Consider the following 22,258-nt stretch of genomic DNA (forward strand, 5'->3'; position numbering starts at 1 on the left):
GCCACACTTTAGGCTCGGGTGTGGCTTATCAAAGTTTTTCTAGGAACGTTTGTTCAGAGAGTTTGCCTTCACCTTCCCTTGAGGCTGAGAGTCTGTGACTAGCCCAATGGGTTTTCTTAGGTTAGTTCAGAGAGTTTGCCTTCACCTTCCCTTGAGGCTGAGAGAGGAACGTTGGTACTTACCTGTGATACGTTGATTTCCAGCAGATAAGGTCCCAGCATCCTGAACTGTGGGTAGCTCCTCCCATTAGCCCCTATAGGCAGGGAATATAACAAAGAAACACCAAACCAGGCCCCCAATGAGAGGAGCTACCCTCCCCTTAGGAACCCAGTCAATAGCCAGCCAATTGAAGAAAGGAAACCAGCACATAGCCAACCGTTAACTAGAAAACATAAACATATTTATTAAACATCCAAGGAAGAACTTTTAGCCGGGAAGAAGGCAAACCGCAGGGGTAAGCAGCATCGCTCATCAAGTGGAACCTGGACCTGCCGCCAGCACCAAAGAGTGGGCAAGATGCTGGGATCTTATCTGCTGGAAATGAACATATCACAGGTAAGTACCAACATTCCTTTTCCCAGAGGACAAGGTCCTCCTGAACTGTGGGATTTACCAAAGCCCCCCTAGACCTGGGAGAAAGTGTGGCTAGGAGGTGGAAAATCCAGGTACCACCTGCTGAAGCACTAGTCTCCCAAAGGCCGCCTCTGCAGATTGGAAGATGTCAAGCTTATAATATCTAACGAAAGTGGAGGGAGATTTCCAGGTAGCTGCTCTGCAAATCTCTGCTAGGGAGGCAGAGGTGACCAGGGCCGCAGAAGTTGCTGTGCTCCTGGTAGAGTGGACCATCACCCCATCCAGGGAGGGCAGGCCCAGTGATTGGTAGCAAGCCCCTATGCAGTCCTTAATCCACCTGCTAAAGGTGAAGGAGGAAAACATGTTCCCCAGGGAAAGGTAACTGAATGAGACAAATAGAGTCCGAATGTCTGAAGGCACTGGTCCTCTTGATGTAGATCTTAATGGCCCTTCTCGCGTCAAGGGTGTGCCATATCTTTTCAAAATCTTTCTCCGGATGCGGACAAAACGACGGCAACAGAATCTCTTGGGAAACGTAGAATGGTGAGTTGACTTTGGGATAAAGGATGGGTCTGGTCACATCACTACCAAATCCAGACGGAATGTGCAGAGGCCTTCTCTAATGGATAGGTTCCAAGTTCGGAAACATGTTGGGCCGATTTGATGGCTGTGAGGAACAGGACCTTCCAGAAAAGGTGTTTTGGTGATGTCTCTCTCAAGGGTTCAAAGGAGACCACCGTCAGCACTCTGAGGACCACGTGAAGGTCCCAAGATGGAAAGTAGTGTCTTGTTGGGGGTACATTGTTGGTAACCCCTTAGGCAGTCTCTTGACAAGAGAACAGGTAGACAGCCTAGGTGCCTTCTTGTGAAGGAGAATAGACGTAATCATTGCCACCTGTCTCTTTACGGTGTTTGGCCTCAAACCTTGATCGATGCCATCTCGGAAGAACTGGAGCAGATACGATAGAGTCACCCTCCCCTGGCTGTGGCTCGACCTCATGCTCCTTGGCCAGCTGCTCAGCCTGAATGGAGGGCTGGGAGAGATGTGATCTCTCCGCTGCCTCAGCAGCCTCCTCTAAGCCAGACTTTTCCATTGGCTGACTCCCAAGAGGGGAGAAAAAGAGATAGAGGGAAGTAAAGCCAGGGAGCTTAGAAGGAAATTCTTGATCTGAAGCAATCTGCGTTGAAAACTATTAGCTCTCGAGAAAACATCCTGTTAGGAGCAAGGCAGGAAACAAGAGGAGGGTAGCCCCTCCTATTGGGGGGAGGGCTGGTTTGGTGTTTCTTTGTTATATTCCCTGCCTGTAGGAGCTAATGGGAGGAGTTACCCACAGTTCAGGAGGATGGGACCTTGTCTGCTAGGAAATGTGTGACTTGCTCAAGAGTTTTCTTGGAAGATTTGTTCAGAGGGGGCTTGCTTTCACCTTCCCTTGAGGATGAGTGTGACTAGCCATGGGGGTTTCTTAATGCCCAAGGAAGGGATTGAACCCTGGTCCTCCTCTACCGCTGCCTCCTGCTGCGCTTCCTCAAATGCATTTAATCTCAGAGGTGCTCCAAAATCTCTATGACTTTGAATTTTATTATTATTAACTGAAAGAAAGAAGTTGGCATGAGCTTTCCTAAAGTCTGCTTCCTCAAATGCATTCAGTCTCAGAGGTGCAACAAGATCTCTATAATATAAGGATTTATGTTAAATTTTTTTTAAATTGATGTTTTTGGCTTTTAGTTGGTCGTGTCCTGTTTTCCTGACTGTCCTACATTTTGAGGTAATTTCTGTCATACATTTGTGCTACATTTTGTCCAGGTTTGGCAGTAGAGAATTATAGCAACCCTACTTCCAGGCAAGTGAGGAATTTCCTATACCTTAACATTTTGGTTGAGCTTGACTTCCGGTAAATACAGTGCGCCCACGTCATACGCAGGTGCATTATATGCTGCTTTGAGCATATGCTGAAAGCAGTGCCACTTCTTCCGGCACCATGTGCTGGAAGAAACAATGGTGCGCGTTCCCATGCCTCGCGCGCGCCACAAGCACGAGCACCATTACTTGTAATGGAGCTCGGGCATATGCTTTTTTGTTTTACGCGGGGGGATCTGAAACGGATCCCCCACGTAAAACAAGGACGCATTGTATCAGGACAGTTGAAATCACTGATTGCTACTACATCTCTCTTTTCTGAATGTGTGACCAATGGTCATCCATTTTGGAAAGTTATCAATCCAATTCCTCAGTTTGACCTGGGGGGGTTCTGTAGTAATCTTCCACAATAACATCCCTGTTGTTTCCCTCCCCTTTGATTTTTATCTAGATACTCTCCACCTGGCTTCCAGGATTTAAGTCCTAGATCTCTTCACAAGAGTAAACATCCCTGACATAGAATGGTATTCCTTTCTTGTTTGGCCTATTTCTCTTAGAAAAATTACATCTCTCTATACTACATTCCAATCATAAGACATCACTCCAGGTTTCAGTGTTGCCTGTTACATCACATTTGATTTTTTTTGTTCCCTCAGTAACTCTTTGACTATTATCTTCAGCCCTTGATAAACTTCTGCCTTACAAAATATTTCTCCCTCCCTCACATAACTTAGCTTAAAGCCCTCCTGATCAATTTTTGAGAAAAATGTTTCTGCCAGCTGGATAAAAGGGAAGAGCAATGGTCAGTAGGCTTGACAAGTCTTGCCAGTCTCACTTTCACATCACAGATTTTTGCCCCAGGAAGACAACACACTTCATGAGATATCTTGTCAGGCCCACAAAAACTGCTTCTGTACCCCTCAGCAAGGTGACCTCTACCACCAACACATGCCTCCTCCAAGTCTTAGCAACAGCTGTTCTCTGTGGTGGTACTCCCAAGGTCCCCTGCACTTTCCCTAACAACTGGCCCTGCTACTGTCCCTCATCATCCCTGATAAGGGAGAGAGCTTCAAGTCTATTCTGCATCGGCAAGCTCACAGAACAATCCATGGCTTCCCTGCTTCTACTTCTCACATTCCTCCAACTGTCTACCTCCTGTGTATGTGACCTGAACTCTTCCTCAGGAACTTCCTCTGTGTGTTCCTCATCTAGGCCATTCATTCCGTTCTGTCCAGGAAAGACTCTTGCTCCTTAATACACAAGTGTACATATCTGGGCCTCCAGCTGCTGGACCTTCTCTTTCAAAAGGGCTACCAACTTGTACTTGGTACAGGTGAAGTTCCATACATCTATAGGCAAGAACACAAACATACAACTGTCACAGGTGAGTGCAGCAGCTCCCTCACTGTTTATATTCAGAAGTCACAAGCAGGCACTGAAACAGGACTCTGGGCCTCCTCCTCAAAAACTCTTCCGTTAAACAGTCCCCAGAACACCTGTTAGCCTTGCATGTTCACCAAGCTCTGTCACCAAGATCATGAGACTGGGGTTATAAATATACAGAGAGCTACTGGATGCTAGCTCCTTCCCCAGGCAAGTCTCAGACTCACTTCCTCTGATCAAAAGTTCCGCCTCCCTGAGACCTGTGTCTCCACCCACTAGAATAGAGTTCTACTGAGCACACAATCGCACCTCTCTTCATATCAAAAATACAATCAGCCTTGACTCAACGATGTGATAAGCACCTTAGAACAACAGACAGTAGCCCACACACAAGCAAGCCTCCACTTCACCAGAACAAAACAGCCTTCCCCCAATTGACCCTCATCTTTGATAAACAAATTATCCTAAAAGACTCTCTGGAACTGGAGAGTTAGTTGCTGGTAGCTCCTCCCCCAATCAGAGCAGTGGCTCAGCAAAAGCCCCGCCCCCTCAGACGTTGTGCTCAGGAAGAGAATGGGGCCAAAAGCAGACAACAGCCCCCAACAAGCCCCTTAAAGAAAAAAAAGCAGGGAAAAGGAAAGGAGAACCCTTCAGCCACAGTTCCTAGTTGACCTTGTGCTCTAAGTCTTCCTTGACTACAGTGCACCTGCATCATATGTGGGTGTCATATGTGAGCTGGAAGCCCCACACTATTCAATGAATGGCACGAGCACTCACAGCAGTCACAAGCCCCATTATCCTCAATGGTGAAACTTGCCTTACGCGGCAGGGTCCGAAACGGATCCCCGCATAAGGCAAGGGACCACTGTATTTGTGAAAATAGCAGCAGTTGCGCAGAGCTAGGCTCCTAGCTCCATCCCCAGTGACTCACAGAAGCCCCACCCCCTCAGGAACAAACATACTCAACCAGATTTGGAAACACACTCTAGCTTAACTAGACACACACTAGATTAACTAGCTAATTCAATTATTTTTATTCATTCTTTCATTCATTTGATTTGAATGCCACTTTCCCCTGATGTGGAGCCACTCACAAAGGTCAGCCAGCAACCTAATGATAAAAATTAAAGCATAATTAAAAATAATCACATGAAACCATTAAAAATATAAATAAAAATATTCAGAAACCTCAGAATCTTAAAAAGAGGGCACATACAGGCCCTCCTGCAATGCTATGTTAGAGTAAACATGTTTTCACCTACTGATCAAAGGAGAGCAGAGAGGAAGCCAGCCTAGGTTTCCATGGAAGGGAATTTCACATGGTTCATGACTTGCATTAATGAATTGTGAAACAAACTGCTAACAAGCCAAGCTGTTCAACAAATGAGTTACATCCTCCTTGTGATCTCCAGTCATCATTCTAGTTGCAGCATTTTGGACTTGATGGAGCTATTACAACTACATTTATTTTAAATTAATTATTCTTGAATCACAAGAACAATTTTCTCAGCCCAGTGGTTGGCATAATGTTGTATATGCTGAATAATTAAAAGATGAACAATCTCTCTCTTAAATCTGGTCATGATTCAGACAAATGAAACACATGGATGAAAACACAGTTGATTTCCTAAACACTGCATAACACTAATCTAGAAACTTTTTTAAAAAAATTGCTTCTGACCAATGGACTAAGAGGAAGAAACATACAAAGGGACAGTGACAGAAGAATACTTTCCAACCAGGAAAAAAAAATTAATGATGAAAGCAAATACTGACATGATCCAATTTATGCAAAAAATGTCTTACAAGATGGTACCTAAGAGTAATGGATTTTACTTTAAAAACAGTTGATTGTAACTAGTAGCACTGTTCTTCCCCATTATTCTTACCTAGCATATGAATAATCCAAACTTGCCTGGTCAATCCTATTTCTCAGTATCCCAATATCAGCAGATACCATATCATCTAAAGCTTGGAGCTGTTTTTGGATCTTCTTTAATTTCACTGTTTCAGCCTGAGTTTTTTTAGACCTAGGAAAGAAAAAGGAATGTTATGTATTTATATTCTGATGTTACAAGTACATTTCTATACTGCTTATCAGTGCACTTAAGCACTCCCTATGCAGTCTAAGTGAGACCAGAAGGGCATTGTCATCCAGAGGGGCAAAGAAGCAGACTTGGGAGACCAGGTACATCAGAGCCCCACCTCCCCCTGAGATCAGAAGGGCAGTGCCATCCAAAGGGACAAAGAAGCATGCTTGGGAGATCAGGTACATCAGAGTCTCCCCTTCCCCTGAGACCACCAGAAGGGTGCTGCCATCCAAAGGGACAAAGAAGCAGTCTTGGGAGACTAGGTACATCAGAGCCTCCCCTCACCAAGACCAGAAGGGCACTGCCATCCAGAGGGGCAAATAAGCAGGCTTGGGAGACCTCGTACATCAGAGCCTCCCCTCCCCCTGAGACCAGAAGGGCACTGCCATCCAGAGGGACAAAGAAGCAGGCTTGGGAGACCACGTACATCAGAGCCTCTCCTCCCCCTGAGACCAGAAGGGCGCTGCCATCCAAAGGGACAAAGAAACAGACTTGGGAGAATAGGTAAATCAGAGCCTCCCCGAGACCAGAAAAAGGAAAGGGAAAAGGGAATTGAGGGACGGAAAACATCAAGGAGTGTTAAAAGGAAAGGGAAAAGCAGGCTTGGGAGAATAGGTACATCAGAGCCTCCCCGAGACCAGCAAAAGGAAAAGGAAAAGGGAATTGAGTGACAGAAAACATCAAGGAGTGTAAAAAGGAAAGGAAAAAGAGAACTGAGGGAGGGAAGAAGAGAATAACAGGCATAAAATATAGGAGAAGCGACTGGACTGCAGCAGTAGTGGTAAGTGACACTGAAGTCAACTTTCACAGAGAAAACAGTAGTGGTACCATAGCTGACTCTTGTCAGCACTGCACGAAAGGAGGCAAAAGGTATCTCTCCTTGCAAGACCATTTCACCAAGAAAAACCCTTTAGGTGAGAGAGCTCAATAACCAACAACTAGAGAGGGAGTGGCCAGACAGAAAACATGTCCAATAAAACAAGCATAGTTAGAAGCAACACTACACATGTAATTGAAACATAGAATGTGAGAAGCATGAGCCAGGGAAAACTAGACATAGTAAAGAAGGAAACAGAACGCATGAATATAGCAATACTAGGAGTAAGTGAGTTAAAATGGACAGGAATGAGTCACTTTCACTCAGACAACTATACAATAATCTATTCAATAAAAAAAAACAAGATGAAATGAGGTAGTTTTCATACTAAGGAAAGATATAGCTAGATCACTCAAAGAATACAACTCAAAGTCAGACCGTATACAGGTTAAATCTATAAACATCACAATAATCCAGGTATATGCATCGACCACAGATGCAGATGAAAAGGAAATTGAGTTTCTGTGATGCAGTGCAGGAAGAAACTGACAACATAGCATCACAAGATTTCAAACTAATAATTTAAGGTTTGAATGCTGAAGTTGGCAACAAAGAAGAATCCCAAATAGTAGGAATGTTTGGATTAGGAACAAGAAACAAAGCATAAGCGTGTCTGGTAGAATTCTGTGAAGTGAATTCAATAACAAGCAAATTCACAAAAATTGTTTCCAAGCTCACTTCAATTTCAATCCGAATTGGTCTGGTGTGGAATGCAACTTTCCTTCGGTCATGGTACAACCCTCCCCCCCAAACCTCCAAGGTGGCAAATTTCCCATGATGCAGAGCTGCAATTTTGCTCCATTTGCTTCAGGTACTCCTTCAAGAATGGAGGAAATGTTTGGATGCTGTGTGACGGATGGGGGACTGACAGGGAGGACACGTTGGAGGCATGGAGGGAAGGCTGACACTGAAGACACAGGAGACATTCGGAGGAATGCAGGGAGGCATGGAGGGAAGGCTGACACTGAAAACACAGGAGAGATTCAGAGGAATCCAGGGAGGCATGTAGGGAAGGGTGACACTGAAGACACAGGAGACATTCGGAGGAAACAGGGGAAGCATGGAGGGAAGCCTGACACTGAAGACCAAGGAGACATTCTGAGGAAACAAGGAAGGCATGTAGGGAAGGCTGACACTAAAGACACAGGAGACATTCAGAGGAAACAGGGGAGGCAAGGAGGGAAGGGTGACACTGAGGACACAGGAGACATTTGGAGGAATCCAGAGAGGCATGTAGGGAAGGCTGACACTGAGGACACGTTTGGATGTGGCTGTATGTATACTCAAGACCACACAAGGCGGGAGTTGCGGGCACTGCTAAATTGTTAAAATAGAGTAAATAGAGAAAAATAGAATAAAATAGAAGATGGTCCAAGAAGGGAGAGGAAAATAGCAGATGTAAACAACTGGCTCCACAGATGGTGCTGCCGGGAACGATTTGGATTCTTTGATCATGGCTGCGGCTCCATGAGGGACGACTTCTGGCAACGGATGGGTTGCATCTCACACCAGTAGGAAGAAATGTTTCTGCCAACAATCTCAAGAATTTGATTAGGAGGGCTTTGAACTGAGTTACGTGGGGGAGGGAGACAGTATTCTGTAAGGCAAAAGGGCTGGAGAAAATAGTCAAACTGGCATAGAGGAAACAAGTGCAAGGATCCAACCGTAAGAGGCAAAAAAACTTGCACAGGCAGCAAGTAAAGAGGACCCATGGTCTGCGATGTCTCTACACTAATGCAGAGAGCATGGGAAATAAGCAAGATGAACTTGAACTCCTAGTACAACAAAGCAAATATGATATAATAGGCATCACTGAAACCTGGTGGGATGAGTTTCATAACTGGAATGTAGAAATAGAGGAGTATAACCTTTTAAAGAGAACTAGGCCAAACAGGAAAGAAGGAGGAATAGCACTGTATGTCCTGGACATTCAACAGTGAAGGGATCCAGGACATCAGTACTGGAACCCAGGTGGAGAGCACCTGGATAAAAATTAAAGGGAAAGGTAACAACAAGGATGTTATGATGGGAGTCTACTACAGCACCCCCAGTCAGATGGAGGAATTTGATGGCGCCTTTCTAGAACAAATGACTACAAACTCAGAAAGGAGAGATGTAGTAGTGATGGGTGACTTCAACTATCCTGATATTTGCTGGAATTCAAACTAAGCCAAATCCTCAAGGTCTAGCAAATTCCTCACTCGCCTCAAAGACAATTTCATTTTCCAAAAGGTGGAAGAGGAAACAAGGGGGTCAGTTATTTTAGATCTGATTCTAACCAACAGGGATGACTTGGTTAATGTGGTGCAAGTGGTGAGATCATTAGGTGGAAGTGACCATGTTCTCCTGGATTTTGATATACAATGGAAAGGAGAAGCCAGGCATAGTCAGACACGCATTCTAGACTTTAGGAGAGCTAATTTCAGTAAATTTAGAGAAATATTGGGGGTGATCCATGGTCAGGAATACTAAAAGAGAAGGGAGTTCAGGATGGATGGGAGTTTCCAAAAGGGAGATACTGAAGGCACAATTTCAAACAGTTCCAGTGAGGAAGAAAAATGGGAAGTGTCTCAAGAAACTAGGATGGATGACTAAGGAACTTTCAAGTGAGCTAACGGAAATGGTAGGGCCACTTGCATGGAGTAGATGTGGAGTAGATGGCAAAATGCTAACAGAAGACAGAGAAAAGGCAGAATTACTCAAGACCTTCTTGGCCTCAGTGTTCTCAGAAAAGGCAAAGTGTGCTCAACCTGAGGATAATGGAGCAGCGGACAGAATAGGGAAATTTCAGCACAGAATAAGCAAAAAGATAGTATAGGAAAACCTGGTTAATCTAAATAAATATTAGTCTTCAGGACCAGATGAACTACATCCAAGGGTATTAAAAGAACTGGCAGATGTACTATCTGAACCATTGGCAATAATCTTTGAGAACTCCTGGAGAACAGGAGACGTTCCAGCAGACTGGAGGAGGGCAAACGTTGTCCCCATCTTCAAAAAGGGGGAAAAAAAGGATCCCAACAATTATCGTCCAGTTAGTCTGACATCAATACCAGGAAAGATTCTAAAGCAGATCATTAAACAGAGAGTCTGTGAACATCTAGAAGGCAATGTCATAATCACAAAAAGTCAACATGGGTTTCAGAGAAACAAGTCATGCCAGACAAACCTTATCTCTTTCTTTGATAAAATTACCAGCATGGTAGATTAAGGGAATGCTGGGAATATAGTATATCTTGATTTCAGCAAGGCTTTTGACAGGGTTCCCCATGACAATCTTGCAAACAAGCTAATGAAATGTGGGCTTGACAACGTAATTGTTACATGAATTTGTAATTGGTTGACTGGCCGAACTCAAGGGGCTCCTTTTCATCCTGGAGAGAAGTGACCAGTGGGGTCCCACAGGGGTCGCTGAAAGCCGTGAGGGAGTGCATGGGGTGCAAGGGGTGGCGTGTCCCATTTATCTGAATGGGGCGCACACTCTAGGCGCGTGTGCTGCTGCACTGCAGCCACATGCACAAGCCCCATTACTTTCAATGGGGCTCGAGCATACACGTTTTGTTTTTTTTACGTGGGGGGTCCGGAACGGATCCCCGCATAAAAAAAGAGCAGACTGTAATAGTGCCACTCTATTCTGCTTTGGAATACTGTGTGCAGTTCTGGGAACCACAATTCAAAAAGGACATTGAGAAACTGGAGGGTGTCCAAAGGAGGGCGTCTAAAAGGGTGAAGTGTCTGGAAACCAAGTCCTATGAGAAACGACTTAGGGAGCTGAGGATGTTTAGCCTGGAGAAGAGAAGGTTAAGAGGTGATATGATAGCCCTGTTTAAATACTTGAAGGGGTGTCATAATGAGGAGGGCGCTATCTTGTTTTCTGCTTCTCCAAAGACTAGGACCTGTAGCAATGGATGCAAGCTACAGGAAAAGAGATTCCACCTCAACATTAGGAAGAACTTCCTGACAGTAAGGGCTGTTCAACAGTGGAACACACTCCCTCGGAGTGTGGTAGAGTCTCCTTGCTTGGAGGTCTTTAAACAGAAGCTGGATGGCCATCTGTCAGGGGTGCTTTGATTGAGAGTTCCTGCATGGCAAGGGGGTTGGACTGGATGGCTCTTGTAGTCTCTTCCAACTCTACGATGCTATGAGAAGAAGAAATGTGAAGCTGTCATTCACGTGAGGCTAGCTTTCACGTGAAACTGGAACCAGGAAATGGCCCCCTTCAGGATGCGTTCAGAGCCCCACTGAGCAGGCACAAGTGTGCCAATTCAAATTGGTGAATCCGCATGGTATGTACTGTTGAGATAATTTATTTAGCACTCACTCCGCTTTGCCTCAGTAATGACCCCAATTTCGCTCTTCACATGCAATAATTAATCACGTGAATTGCTTGCATTCGAATTGACTCTGCTTCTCCTTCCCTTTGGACTGGTTTTGGATTGTAGTTCCAATTCACGTGTGATATTGTCCTCTGAGATTTTCCACCCCTCACAAAGGTAAAACTCTTTCATTGGATTACAGTTGGTAAGTTTTACCTACACAGCACATAAAAGTTTTTCAGATGTAATTGCACAGAGATTTCTTGAGAAAGTCAATATTCTCTGTCTTAGATAGGGGCAGTTAGCTTCAGACAGGACAGGGATAGCTAGATCTCAAGGGAAGTTATTTTTCTGATGCTAATAGAGTTGAAATGATGTTATTTGTTGTTAACTGCCCTCGAGATGACCTTGACTCATGGCAAACCTGTTGATGAGACATCTCTTAAGATTCCCTGTCCTCAACTGCTCTGTTCAGACACTGCAGTCGCAAGCCTGTGGTCTCCCTGATTGTCTAACCATCTGGTGTGTGGTCTTCCTCTTTTTCTTCAGCCCTCTACCTTCCTCAGCATCATCTTTTCTAATGAATCATGCCTTCTCATGATGTGGCCAAAGTATGAAAGTCTAAATTTTGTCATCCTGGCTTTCAAGGAGAGTACAATCTTGATCTGTTCTAAAACTCATTTTAGTTTTCTTGGCTGTCTACAGTATTCTCAGCACTCTTCTCCAGCACCACATCTCAAATTAGTTGTTTTTCTTTCTGTTGGCTTTCTAGACTATCCAGCTCTCACATCCACTCATGGTGATGGTGAATACAATGGTCTGGACTATTCTCACTTTAGTGCTTAGTTGTATATCTTTATACCTGCACAACTTGGCAGTAGGTAGGGGCCAAAATTAAAAGAGGCTAAACTTCTTTGGCCCGCAGACAGGCTGTAACAGTGAAAGAGTCACAGACAAAGGTGACTCCATCTTTCTATAGTTTTTTATTTCAACAAGGAATATTTCCACCACAAGGCTTTAATTAATTAATTTATTGTTGTTGTTGATATTTAATAATATTTAATATTATTAATATTAATTCTGTCCCCCTTGTCCTCTGCCGAGCCCTCTCCTCAGGAGAAAGCCAAGCAGCGGAGGAGACTTGCCTGTCCTTTTCCTCCTTGGCCTGGACTTCTCTTTGGAGTTTATCACATAATAAAAATAAATAAACAAAACTTTAATTTATATCCCGCTTTTTGTTATCACAATCAAAGCAGCGTACAACCTTAAAAAAATACAATATATACAATTTCCCCCCCTGAAAAAAGGATTAAACAATTCTATCCATTAAAATTACAAATGATAAAATCTAAAAATAATAATACGATAATAAAATAACGATGGGCAGAGTCTTCGCTTATATATGTCTGTGGGGGAAGCGTTACATGGCTGGGTTCTATTCTGGGAAGGCCTGCCGGAAGAGATCTGTCTTGACAGCTTTCTTGAAGCTCTCTAGGCTGGCAATTTGACGGATCTCGTCCGGTAGGCCATTCCATAAAGTGGGAGCGATCGCGGAAAAAGTCTTCTGGGAGGTTGCCGTCAAACTGGTCTTTGTGGACTGCAACAAATTCCTCCCAGAGGATCTGAGGGTACGGGGCAGATTATACAGAAGGAGGCGATCCCTTAAGTAGGTTGGGCCTAAGCCATGGAGGGCTTTAAAGGTAATGACCAACACCTTGTACTGTGCCCGGAAATGAATAGGCAGCCAGTGGAGTGATTTCAATAAAGGTGTAATATGGTCACTCCTAGTTGTTCCTGTAATCATTCTGGCTGCCATATTCTGTAACAGTTGCAGTTTCCAGACTAGGCACAAGGGTAACCCCATGTAGAGCGCATTGCAAAAATCAAGTCTTGAGGTTACCAGTGCAAGTACTTCAGTTTCGAGGTCACCCCATTCCAGGAAAGGGTGCAGCTGATGTATCAGCCAGAGCTGATAACAGGCACTCTTGACCGTTGCATTCACCTGATTTCTCATCTGAAGCGATGAGTCGAGAAGCACCCCTAAGCTGCGAACACAGTTCTTTGAAGGGAGCGTGAACCCCTCTAGGACTGGAGGTTGCTGCCCAATACCTGGTTTGGGGGCCCCTACCGTAAGTACTTCTGTTTTGTCTGGATTCAGCTTGAACTTGTTTTCCCTTATCCAGTCCTTTACTACTGCAAGACATTGACTGAGGAGAGAAATGCCATCTGTCGTCATTGCTGATGACCGAGACATGGAGAAGTATATATTTGGGTGTCAGGGGCTGGCAAAGAGGGGGAGGCCTGCAGCGCTGGCTGCCCCCGCCGGCTTTTTTGCCAGCCTCTGATGGGGCCTGGGGCCCCGTCAGGGACCAGCAAAGAGGGGGAGGCCTCCAGCGCTGGTGGCCCCCGCTGGCACTTTTGCCGGCCTCTAACGGGGCCTGGGGCCCTGTTTGGGGCCGGGAAAGAGGGGGAGGCCTCCAGCGCTGGCCCACCCCCAGAGGGTGGAAGCTCCATCCCCAGCGTGCGGCACCGCCCCCGGAGGGTGGAAGCTCCATCCCCCCAGCTTCGGCCCCCCAGTTATCTGAGGGACAGCAACCCGGCCCCCGGCTCAAAAAGGTTGCCTACCCCTGCTTTAAATGCATTCAATCTCTCTTTAATGTTGAAATTAGCCCTAGTGTGATTAACTCCTGTGGGAGATGGCCAAATGATGGAGGAGCGTTAATTGCTCATTTGCCCCTCCTCCCCTTCACCACTTGGCCTTCTCAGGAGAAATCCAGGCAGCAGAGAAGACTTGTGGGGTGAGCATTCACCCTTCCTCCTCACTTCCTCCTGGCCCTCTCCTCAGAAGGAGACCAAGTGGCATTCCACATCCTCATGGGCAACCCAAAATTATTTGGTGGGCTGCATGCGCTCCCCGGGCTATATGTTGTACAGGCCCACTTTACACAGTAGGATTTCGTCCAGTTCTTTTATAGCTGCTCTTCCTAGTCATTTGGTTTCTTGCAGTCTCCATTCTGGTTGATATTTGATCCAAGGAATGGAATCTCTTTGACTATTTCAGTTTTCTCCTTATGATGAATTCTTGCAGATCTTCCATGGTCATTATTTTTGTTTTCTTAATGTTCAGCATTAAGACTACCTTGGTGCTTTCCTCCTGAACTTTCTTTAGTAATTACTTCAGATCCTTGTTGCTTTCTGATACTAGTATTATTGCTAATGTTCCTTACTTCTTCACTCCTCCTGCCTCTGAATCTAAGACTGCTCTGAATACATAATTTCCTGCATCTCTCTCTGGCTTTTCTTCGCAAATGAAGATTCAGGAAAGACTCATCCCGTGCTTTCTACAAGCGCGTTGATGACTAAAAAGACCAATCCGAGATAAACAAGTCCGGTTGCAGAAAGCACAGCAGAAAGTCTCCTTGGGTGATGCTTCTGGGTTGTGGTTCTTTCTGTGTTGTCGTTTCTCTTCGAGACTCGTTCAGCGTGAGCTTTCAAAAAAGGCTGCAGCATCGTGGATAGTGCGTCTCCATGCTTCCTGATGCGAGGCCAGGGTGGACCATTGTTGGTGATCAATTTGGCCGAACCTGAGATGCTGTTTCAGGGAGTCCTTGTATCTCTTCTTTGGAGAGCCCCTCTTACGCCGACCCATGGCGAGTTCACTGTAGAATACTATTTTTGGGAGGCGATGGTCCTTCATCCTAGAAACGTATCATGGGCTCAATGCTAGTGATCCACAGGTTGAATAAATAAGGTGATACTATCAAGTCTTTGCCAACTGGGACCCATTCTCTTTCCCCATACAGTTGGCCCTTGGTATACACAGGCCTACAGACTGCCAAAATAAAGCTGCTTCAGGTCTCTTTGGAGGTATGCTGTTCAAATGATGCATGCATCCTAAGAATCCGGAAGCTGCACCAAAGCTGCACCCCAGTGTTTAGGAATGGAGTGTGGCTTTGGTGCGACCTCCGGACTCTTAGGGCCCATGCATCATTTAAATAGCATACCTCCAAAGAGACCCGAAGCAGCTTTATTTTGGCGGTCTGTTACAGGCCACAGGGATCCATTCCAGACCTGCCCTGCAGATACCAAAATCCGTGTATGCTCAAGTCCCATAGGCCCCAATGGCGGCACGCATGCACATACACTGCCATTGGGAACAAAAGTCCCTTGCCTCCCCTCCTCTCCTCACTTACCTTTCCTGCTGCTGTTGCCACGGGAAAGGCCGAGTGCCAGTGCTGGAGGCCTTGAAGGCCTCCGATGCAGCTGCTCGGCCTCCTCACCGCTGCAGCCACCACCGCCATGTGGCGGTGGCGGAGGCCAAGCCTTGGCTTCCTCGCTGCTGCAGAAGGGGTGGATGACAGTGTTGGAGGCCTCCTGGCCCCCAACACCACCACCACCAGGCGTTTCCCACGGCAGTGGCGAGGAGGCTAAGCAGCCGCGCCGGAGACCTTCAAGGCCTCTAGCACAACTCCTTGATGCCTCCGCCGCCACAAAAGGGATGGATACCAGTGTTGGAGGCCAAGAGGCCTCCAGCACCGCCACCTGGCTTTTGCCGCTGCAGCGGCGGTGGTGGTGAGGAGGCCGATCAACCGCGCCAGAGGCCGTCAAGACCTCCAGCTGTGGCACCTGGCCTTTCCTGTGGCGATAGTGGCAGGCAAGGTATGTCAAGCAGGGAGGGAAAGGAGGGAGGGAAGGAAGGACAGGAGGGGGGTGAGGGACTTTTGTTCCCAATGGCAGTGCACTATTGGGGACAATTTCCGGGTTTGCCATCCACGGATGCTCAAATCCACGGATGGCAAATCCACATATAAGAAGGGCCGACTGTATTTTTTCCTAACAGCAGTCTCTTGTCTTGAGTACTGGTTACGCATCAGGACAACCAGAAGAGCCAACCATAGCTTTTCATGATCTATACAGTCCAAGGCTTTGCTGTCATCAATAGGCCACATGCAGATTTTCTTCTGGAATTCCCTGTTGCACTCCTTTATATATTGTAAGTCTGCAGTGTGATTCCCTAGTCTAGTGCCTCTTTCTTTCCTGAATCCAGGAAAGAATCTGGGATTTCTTGCTCCATATATGAGACTTTGCTTCCATGGGAAATTAGTGCAACGGATCTGTAATTACTGCAATCTTTTGTGTCTTTTTTGTGAGTGTGTATTGATTGCTTCCAAATTGTGGGCCACTGCTTTGTTTTCCATATTTGTTGGCAGATTTTAGTTAGAACTATACTTGAATCTGTCTCTATGTATTGTAGTAGTTCGGTTGGTATGTTGTATGTTCCTGGTGCTTTATTTTTCCCAATTATTTTGAGTACAGCTTTCATTCCGCTTTCTAAAATGTGGGATTCATCTTCATAAGTTTCTTCTTCCCATGTATCATTTAGCCTTTCACATTTTTATATACCTCTTCTGTGTATTGTTTTCACCATTCTTAATTTCATCATGATTCTATTAATATAGGATCTATTAATATAGGATCCTATTAATATAGCATGTTCTCCTGATTGTAGGGCATCCCCACCTTTGGTTTAAATTTTTCTTTGATTTCCCAGACCTTGTGGAAGAGGTCTTTTACCCTTCCTTTTCTGTTGTCTGCCTCTATTTCTCTGCACTGATTGTTGTAGTAATTATCTTTATTCTTGAGCACTAATCATTGGACAGTAGCATTCATCGTTTCTGTGTTTTTGACTTTCTTTTCTTTTGCTCCTTCTCTTTCTTTACTACTTGAAGCATTTTGTCTGACATCCATTGTTTCTTCTCCTTCTTTCTGGCCACAGATTTTTCTCTGCATTTGTCTTTTACAATAATATCTGCCTTTATTGTCCTAGTCCTCATGTGGGCAAGAAAGGGAGTGGTCTCTGCCTGCACTGAGATCCCTCAATATAAGAGAGTAATATCTGAGATAAAATGTAGGCCTGATTCTAAAATTGTCATCTTTCTTCTCCTGTATGATTTTAAACAGGTTTGCCTTATGAAGCCAGTAAAGTTTCAAAAGCTTGAATGATGCATTTTATGCTCTGAAGTTGGTCCAATACAGGCATTGCTGCTTTGTGGAATTTGGACTTTGTTATATTTTGAATACATACAGTGGCTCAAGTAGTTAAGACGCTGACTCTGTTGATTGCAAGATGGGCAGGTTGGCAATTCAAGGCCTGAGTACTGCATGATGGGGTGAGCTCCCATCACTAGTCCTAGCTTCTAGCAGTTCAAAAGCATGCAAATGCAAGTAGATAAATAGGTACCACTCCGCTGGGAAGGTAAACAGTGTTTTTTGTTCAATCATGCTGGCCACATGATTACAGAGTAGTCTCTGACAATGCTGGTTCTTTGGCTTAGTAACGGAGATGAGTACTGCCCCCTATAGTCGGACATGACTTGATAACCTTGTCAACGGGAAATACCTTTACTTTTATATTATGAATATATTAATTTTCCCCAAAACAACAGCTCTATATTATACTACAATTCCAAACCATGGAAATGCATCCCATTCTTTTCAACATAACTCAAAAGATTAGTATCAGTTACAAGAAAAGGAGAAGTACTACACTTGATCTTAGCCAAAAGGTCGAGAAGCTTCCTTTTGGCTAAGATCAAGCGTGTAGTGAAAAACTTTTTCCCTCAGTCTTCTGTAGTGGAATTATATTTTCATCTGTGCCTGCAAAAGTGCTTCATAACAAAGCAAAATGGAGGCATACAGAATTTGCTGAAATACAGCAACATAACAGCAGAATAGAGGGAAAATATTCATTATGTTCCTTTGATGTGTCTAAAGAAAGAGCATTGGAGGTTTTCCACACCTTTCAGCAATTGCTTTAGCCAAGAGAGCTTTCCTGCGTTTGTTCTTTTCTTCCAGAAGTTTCTGCTCCTGCTGAAGGATTTCCCATCGAGACTTTTCCAGCCTGAACATTGAGAAAGTAACAAAATTAACAAGGAATTGCCTTCGTTCTCTCTCCTCCCTTAAACTAGCCCTCACAACAATAACCTTACTCATTGCTGCATCTTGTCATTGCTTCAGAAACATTTGAATAATCTAAGCTAAACAAGCACATCTTGGTTTGTAAGACAGGTTCATCTATGTGACCAAATTTTCCTTAATATGTCATTTTTAATGGTTTCTTCAGAAAGACTCCATTACTTACTTGACATTCTTATTTGTTCATATTAAATAGGAAAATGTAACCCTGAAATGTAAGGTTATGTAAAAGGAAAATATAACCTTCAAATAAGATCTTAAGAGCAAGAAACTCTATAAAATCCTAGTTTATGGATTTCTTTGATTCACTTCAGACAGAACCAGTTCACATCCAAATTACATTCCTATATGTATTCTACCGTATATACTCGATTATAGGTCGAAAAATTTATGCCCCAAAATGAACGCCAAAATCCTGGGTAGACTTAAGGAAGGGTCAATGAGTTAATGCTAATAAATTTAGTGAAAGAAGAAGTGCCCACTTTCTCTGTAGCCTTGTAACGGCCCGGCGCCGGCTCTCATTTCCTCCTCTCCTCTCTCCCCGTGTGTGTGTGTGTTTCCCAGGCTCTCAGCCTTCCTGCCAAGCCAGACCTAACTAGCTGCGGCTTGAGAGAAGGAACCCAAAGAAAGTATGCCCAGGCTTGTTCCCCGTTTTGCCTGGAAGTCTTGGGGGTAAGAAGGAGATAGAGAGAAAGCCCTATCCTCTATTTCTGAAAGCTATGAGTCTTAGGGGTGAAAAGCAAAGAGAGAGAAAGCCCTATATTTCTGAAAGCGATGAGTCTTGGGGGTGAAAAGCAGAGAGAGAGAAAGCCCTATCCTCTATTTCTGAAAGCTATGAGTCTTGGGGGTGAAAAGCAAAGAGAGAGAAAGCCCTATCCTCTATTTCTGAAAGCTATGAGTCTTGGGGGTGAAAAGCAGAGAGAGAGAAAGCCCTATCCTCTATTTCTGAAAGCTATGAGTCTTGGGGGTGGAAAACACAGAGAGAGAAAGCCCTGTCCTCTATTTCTGAAAGCTATGAGTCTTGGGGGTGAAAAACACACACAGAGAAAGCCCTGTCCTCTATTTCTGAAAGCTATGAGTCTTGGGGGTGAAAAACACACACAGAGAAAGCCCTGTCCTCTATTTCTGAAAGCTATGAGTTTTGGGGGTGAAAAACACACAGAGAGAAAGTCCTGTCCTCTTTTTCTGAAAGCTATGAGTTTTGGGGGTGAAAAGCAAAGAGAGAGAAAGCCCTATCCTCTATTTCTGAAAGCTATGAGTCTTGGGGGTGAAAAGCAGAGAGAGAGAAAGCCCTATCCTCTATTTCTGAAAGCTATGAGTCTTGGGGGTGGAAAACACAGAGAGAGAAAGCCCTGTCCTCTATTTCTGAAAGCTATGAGTCTTGGGGGTGAAAAACACACACAGAGAAAGCCCTGTCCTCTATTTCTGAAAGCTATGAGTCTTGGGGGTGAAAAACACACACAGAGAAAGCCCTGTCCTCTATTTCTGAAAGCTATGAGTTTTGGGGGTGAAAAACACACAGAGAGAAAGCCCTGTCCTCTTTTTCTGAAAGCTATGAGTTTTGGGGGTGAAAAACACACAGAGAGAAAGCCCTGTCCTCTATTTCTGAAAGCTATGAGTCATGGGGGTGAAAAGCAGAGAGAGAGAAAGCCCTGTCCTCTATTTCTGAAAGCTATGAGTCTTGGGGGTGAAAAACACAGATAGAGAAAGCCCTGTCCTCTATTTCTGAAAGCTATGAGTCTTGGGGGTGAAAAACACACAGAGAGAAAGCCCTGTCCTCTATTTCTGAAAGCCATGAGTCTTGGGGGTGAAAAACACAGAGAGAAAAAGCCCTGTCCTCTATTTCTGAAAGCCATGAGTCTTGGGGGTGAAAAACACACAGAGAGAAAGCCCTGTCCTCTATTTCTGAAAGCCATGAGTCTTGGGGGTGAAAAACACACAGAGAGAAAGCCCTGTCCTCTATTTCTGAAAGCCATGAGTCTTGGGGGTGAAAAACACACAGAGAGAAAGCCCTGTCCTCTATTTCTGAAAGCCATGAGTCTTGGGGGTGAAAAACACACAGAGAGAAAGCCCTGTCCTCTATTTCTGAAAGCCATGAGTCTTGGGGGTGAAAAACACACAGAGAGAAAGCCCTGTCCTCTATTTCTGAAAGTCATGAGTCTTGGGGGTGAAAAGCAGAGAGAGAGAAAGCCCTGTCCTCTATTTCTTCAAGCCATGAGTCTTGGGGGTGAAAAGCAGAGAGAGAAAGGCCTGTCCTCTATTTCTTCAAGCCCTGAACCTTGTAGTCCTGGTGGTGACAAGCAGAGAGACAGTGGGGTCTGTCCTCCTTTTCGCAAGCCATGTGCCTTGGAGATGCTTTTGGTAAGGGGAAGAGTGTGTGTGTGTGTGTGCACGCGCACACTGAGGTTTGTTTCCCCTTTTCCATGCTGAGACTGATGCTTGGGAGAGGTCCAGAGAGTGAAATGTAGGGAGTGGTGCTTTGTTCCCCCCCCCCCCTTTAGATCTTTTGTAACATCCTCCAGTGTTTGCCCCTCGACTTATCCACAGGTCATATAAAAATCCATGATTTTGGATCCAAAAACTGCCCTTGACTTATACATGAGGTCGACTTATACATGAGTATATACGGTATTTTCATTAATTTCGGGGGGGGGGGGGGGCAGATTACATTGTAAGCCTTAAATTCAATGGCATTTACTTAGGACTTGAAATGTCATGGCCATGATTGTAATTTAATTCTAAGAAGCCACTTAACCAGATCAAAGAAGTTGAAAGAAGAACTTAATCAGATATTTTACAAAACTGGCAGAGGTCATTTCAAAACCACTGGCAATAATCTTTGCGAATTCTTGGAGAACAGAAGTCCCAGCAGACTGAAGGATGGCAAATGTTGTCTCTACCTTCAAAAAGGGATAAAAGAGGACCCCAACAATTATCGCCCAATTTAGTCTGACATCAATACCTGTAAAGATTCTAGAGCAGATTATTAAACAGAGTCTGCGAACATTTAGAATGGAATTCCATAATCACAAAAAGTCAACAAGAGTTTCTCAAAAAAAGTTATACCAGACTAATCTGATCTCTTTTTTGAGCTTAAAAATTTAAAGTGGGAGCCATTTCTTTTGGTTACTGGGAGGAAGAGGAACTAGAGGCCTCATTCTACAGAACTGCTGGTAGAGGAATTCTGGGACATTCCTTGCAAAACGGAAGCCTAGTTTTCTTTGTCCACTTTGCTTGGGTAAGAGCTTAATTTTAAGGTGGGAACCATTTCTTTTGGTCACTGGGAGGAGGAAGAGCTAGAAGTCTCATTCCATATAACTGCTGCTAGAGGCGGCGTGGCTAATGGTGCACAAATTTTTCTTTTCATATTTATTTTTATAGTCAAGGAGGGTTTGGAGTACAGAGGAGAAGGTCACCTGGGCACAGTGTTGGAGGGCATCTCCTTCAATTTTACACTTTCTGTTCACTACTCCCTTAAGGGGCTTGTGGGAATTTGCTCAGAGGAAGTGAGTCAGAGACCTGCCTCTGGAACTAGCTAATAGCCAGGAGCTCTGTACATAACTAGAGTGCCAGTTGATTGAGCTCAGTTAACAGAGTTGGGGACAAAGGCCAGGCCCACAGGGGTTCTTTACACTGGTGTTTAATAGAGGAAGCACAGTCTTGTTCAGTGCTTCCTTAAGCCTTTGACACTGAGGGAACTGCTGCAGTCACCTGCAACACTTGTGGGATTTTTGTCTTCTTGCCCACAGATTTGGGAAACCTCACCTGCACCAAGAGAAAGTGCAGCAGCAGGAGGCCCAGGTAGCTACACTTCAGCATCTTAGGAAGCAAGAGGTTTTCCTGACCAGAACGGACCAGGCGGTCATGGATGGGAAACACACAGAGGAAGTTGCTAGGAAGGAGGAGGTCACTTCACATACAACAGAAGTAGATAATTGGAAGAATGTCACACACAGAAATAGGGAAACCAAGGAAGGTTCCGTGAGCTTGCAGGTACAGAATCGATTTGAACTTCTCTCTATTATCAAGGATGATGAGGAACAGCAGCAGGGACAGACTTCAGGGACAGAGCAGGGGACCCTGGGAGTACCACCAAAGGGAACAGCTGCTACTAAGCCTCAGAGGAGGCGTGTGGTGGTGGTGGTGGGGACTCCTTGCAGAGAGGCACTGAACCAGTGGTTTGTGG

At 44.9% G+C, this 22,258-nt stretch overlaps 1 protein-coding gene across 3 annotated transcripts in view; it reads right to left on the minus strand.

Moving 5' to 3' along the window:
• Nucleotides 1–22,258, minus strand: part of LOC149316690 (RAB6-interacting golgin-like) — a 59,953-nt gene that overhangs the window by 32,030 nt on the left and 5,665 nt on the right. For all 3 annotated transcript variants that reach the window (XR_016280516.1, XM_089516054.1, XM_089516053.1), the window contains exons 3-4: nt 17,897–17,998; nt 5,704–5,844 (exon numbers count right to left, since the gene is read on the minus strand). Coding sequence is in view for 2 of the 3 variants with exons in the window: in XM_089516054.1 (XP_089372180.1) it covers nt 5,704–5,844; nt 17,897–17,998 (243 nt within the window). In the remaining variant the exon portion in view is untranslated. The remainder of the gene's footprint in view (nt 1–5,703; nt 5,845–17,896; nt 17,999–22,258) is intronic.

This window comes from Sceloporus occidentalis, unplaced genomic scaffold (genome assembly GCF_023333645.1).
Source record: "Sceloporus occidentalis isolate IW3139 unplaced genomic scaffold, rSceOcc1.0.p SCAF_3, whole genome shotgun sequence".
NCBI classification, from domain to species: Eukaryota; Metazoa; Chordata; class Lepidosauria; order Squamata; family Phrynosomatidae; genus Sceloporus; species Sceloporus occidentalis.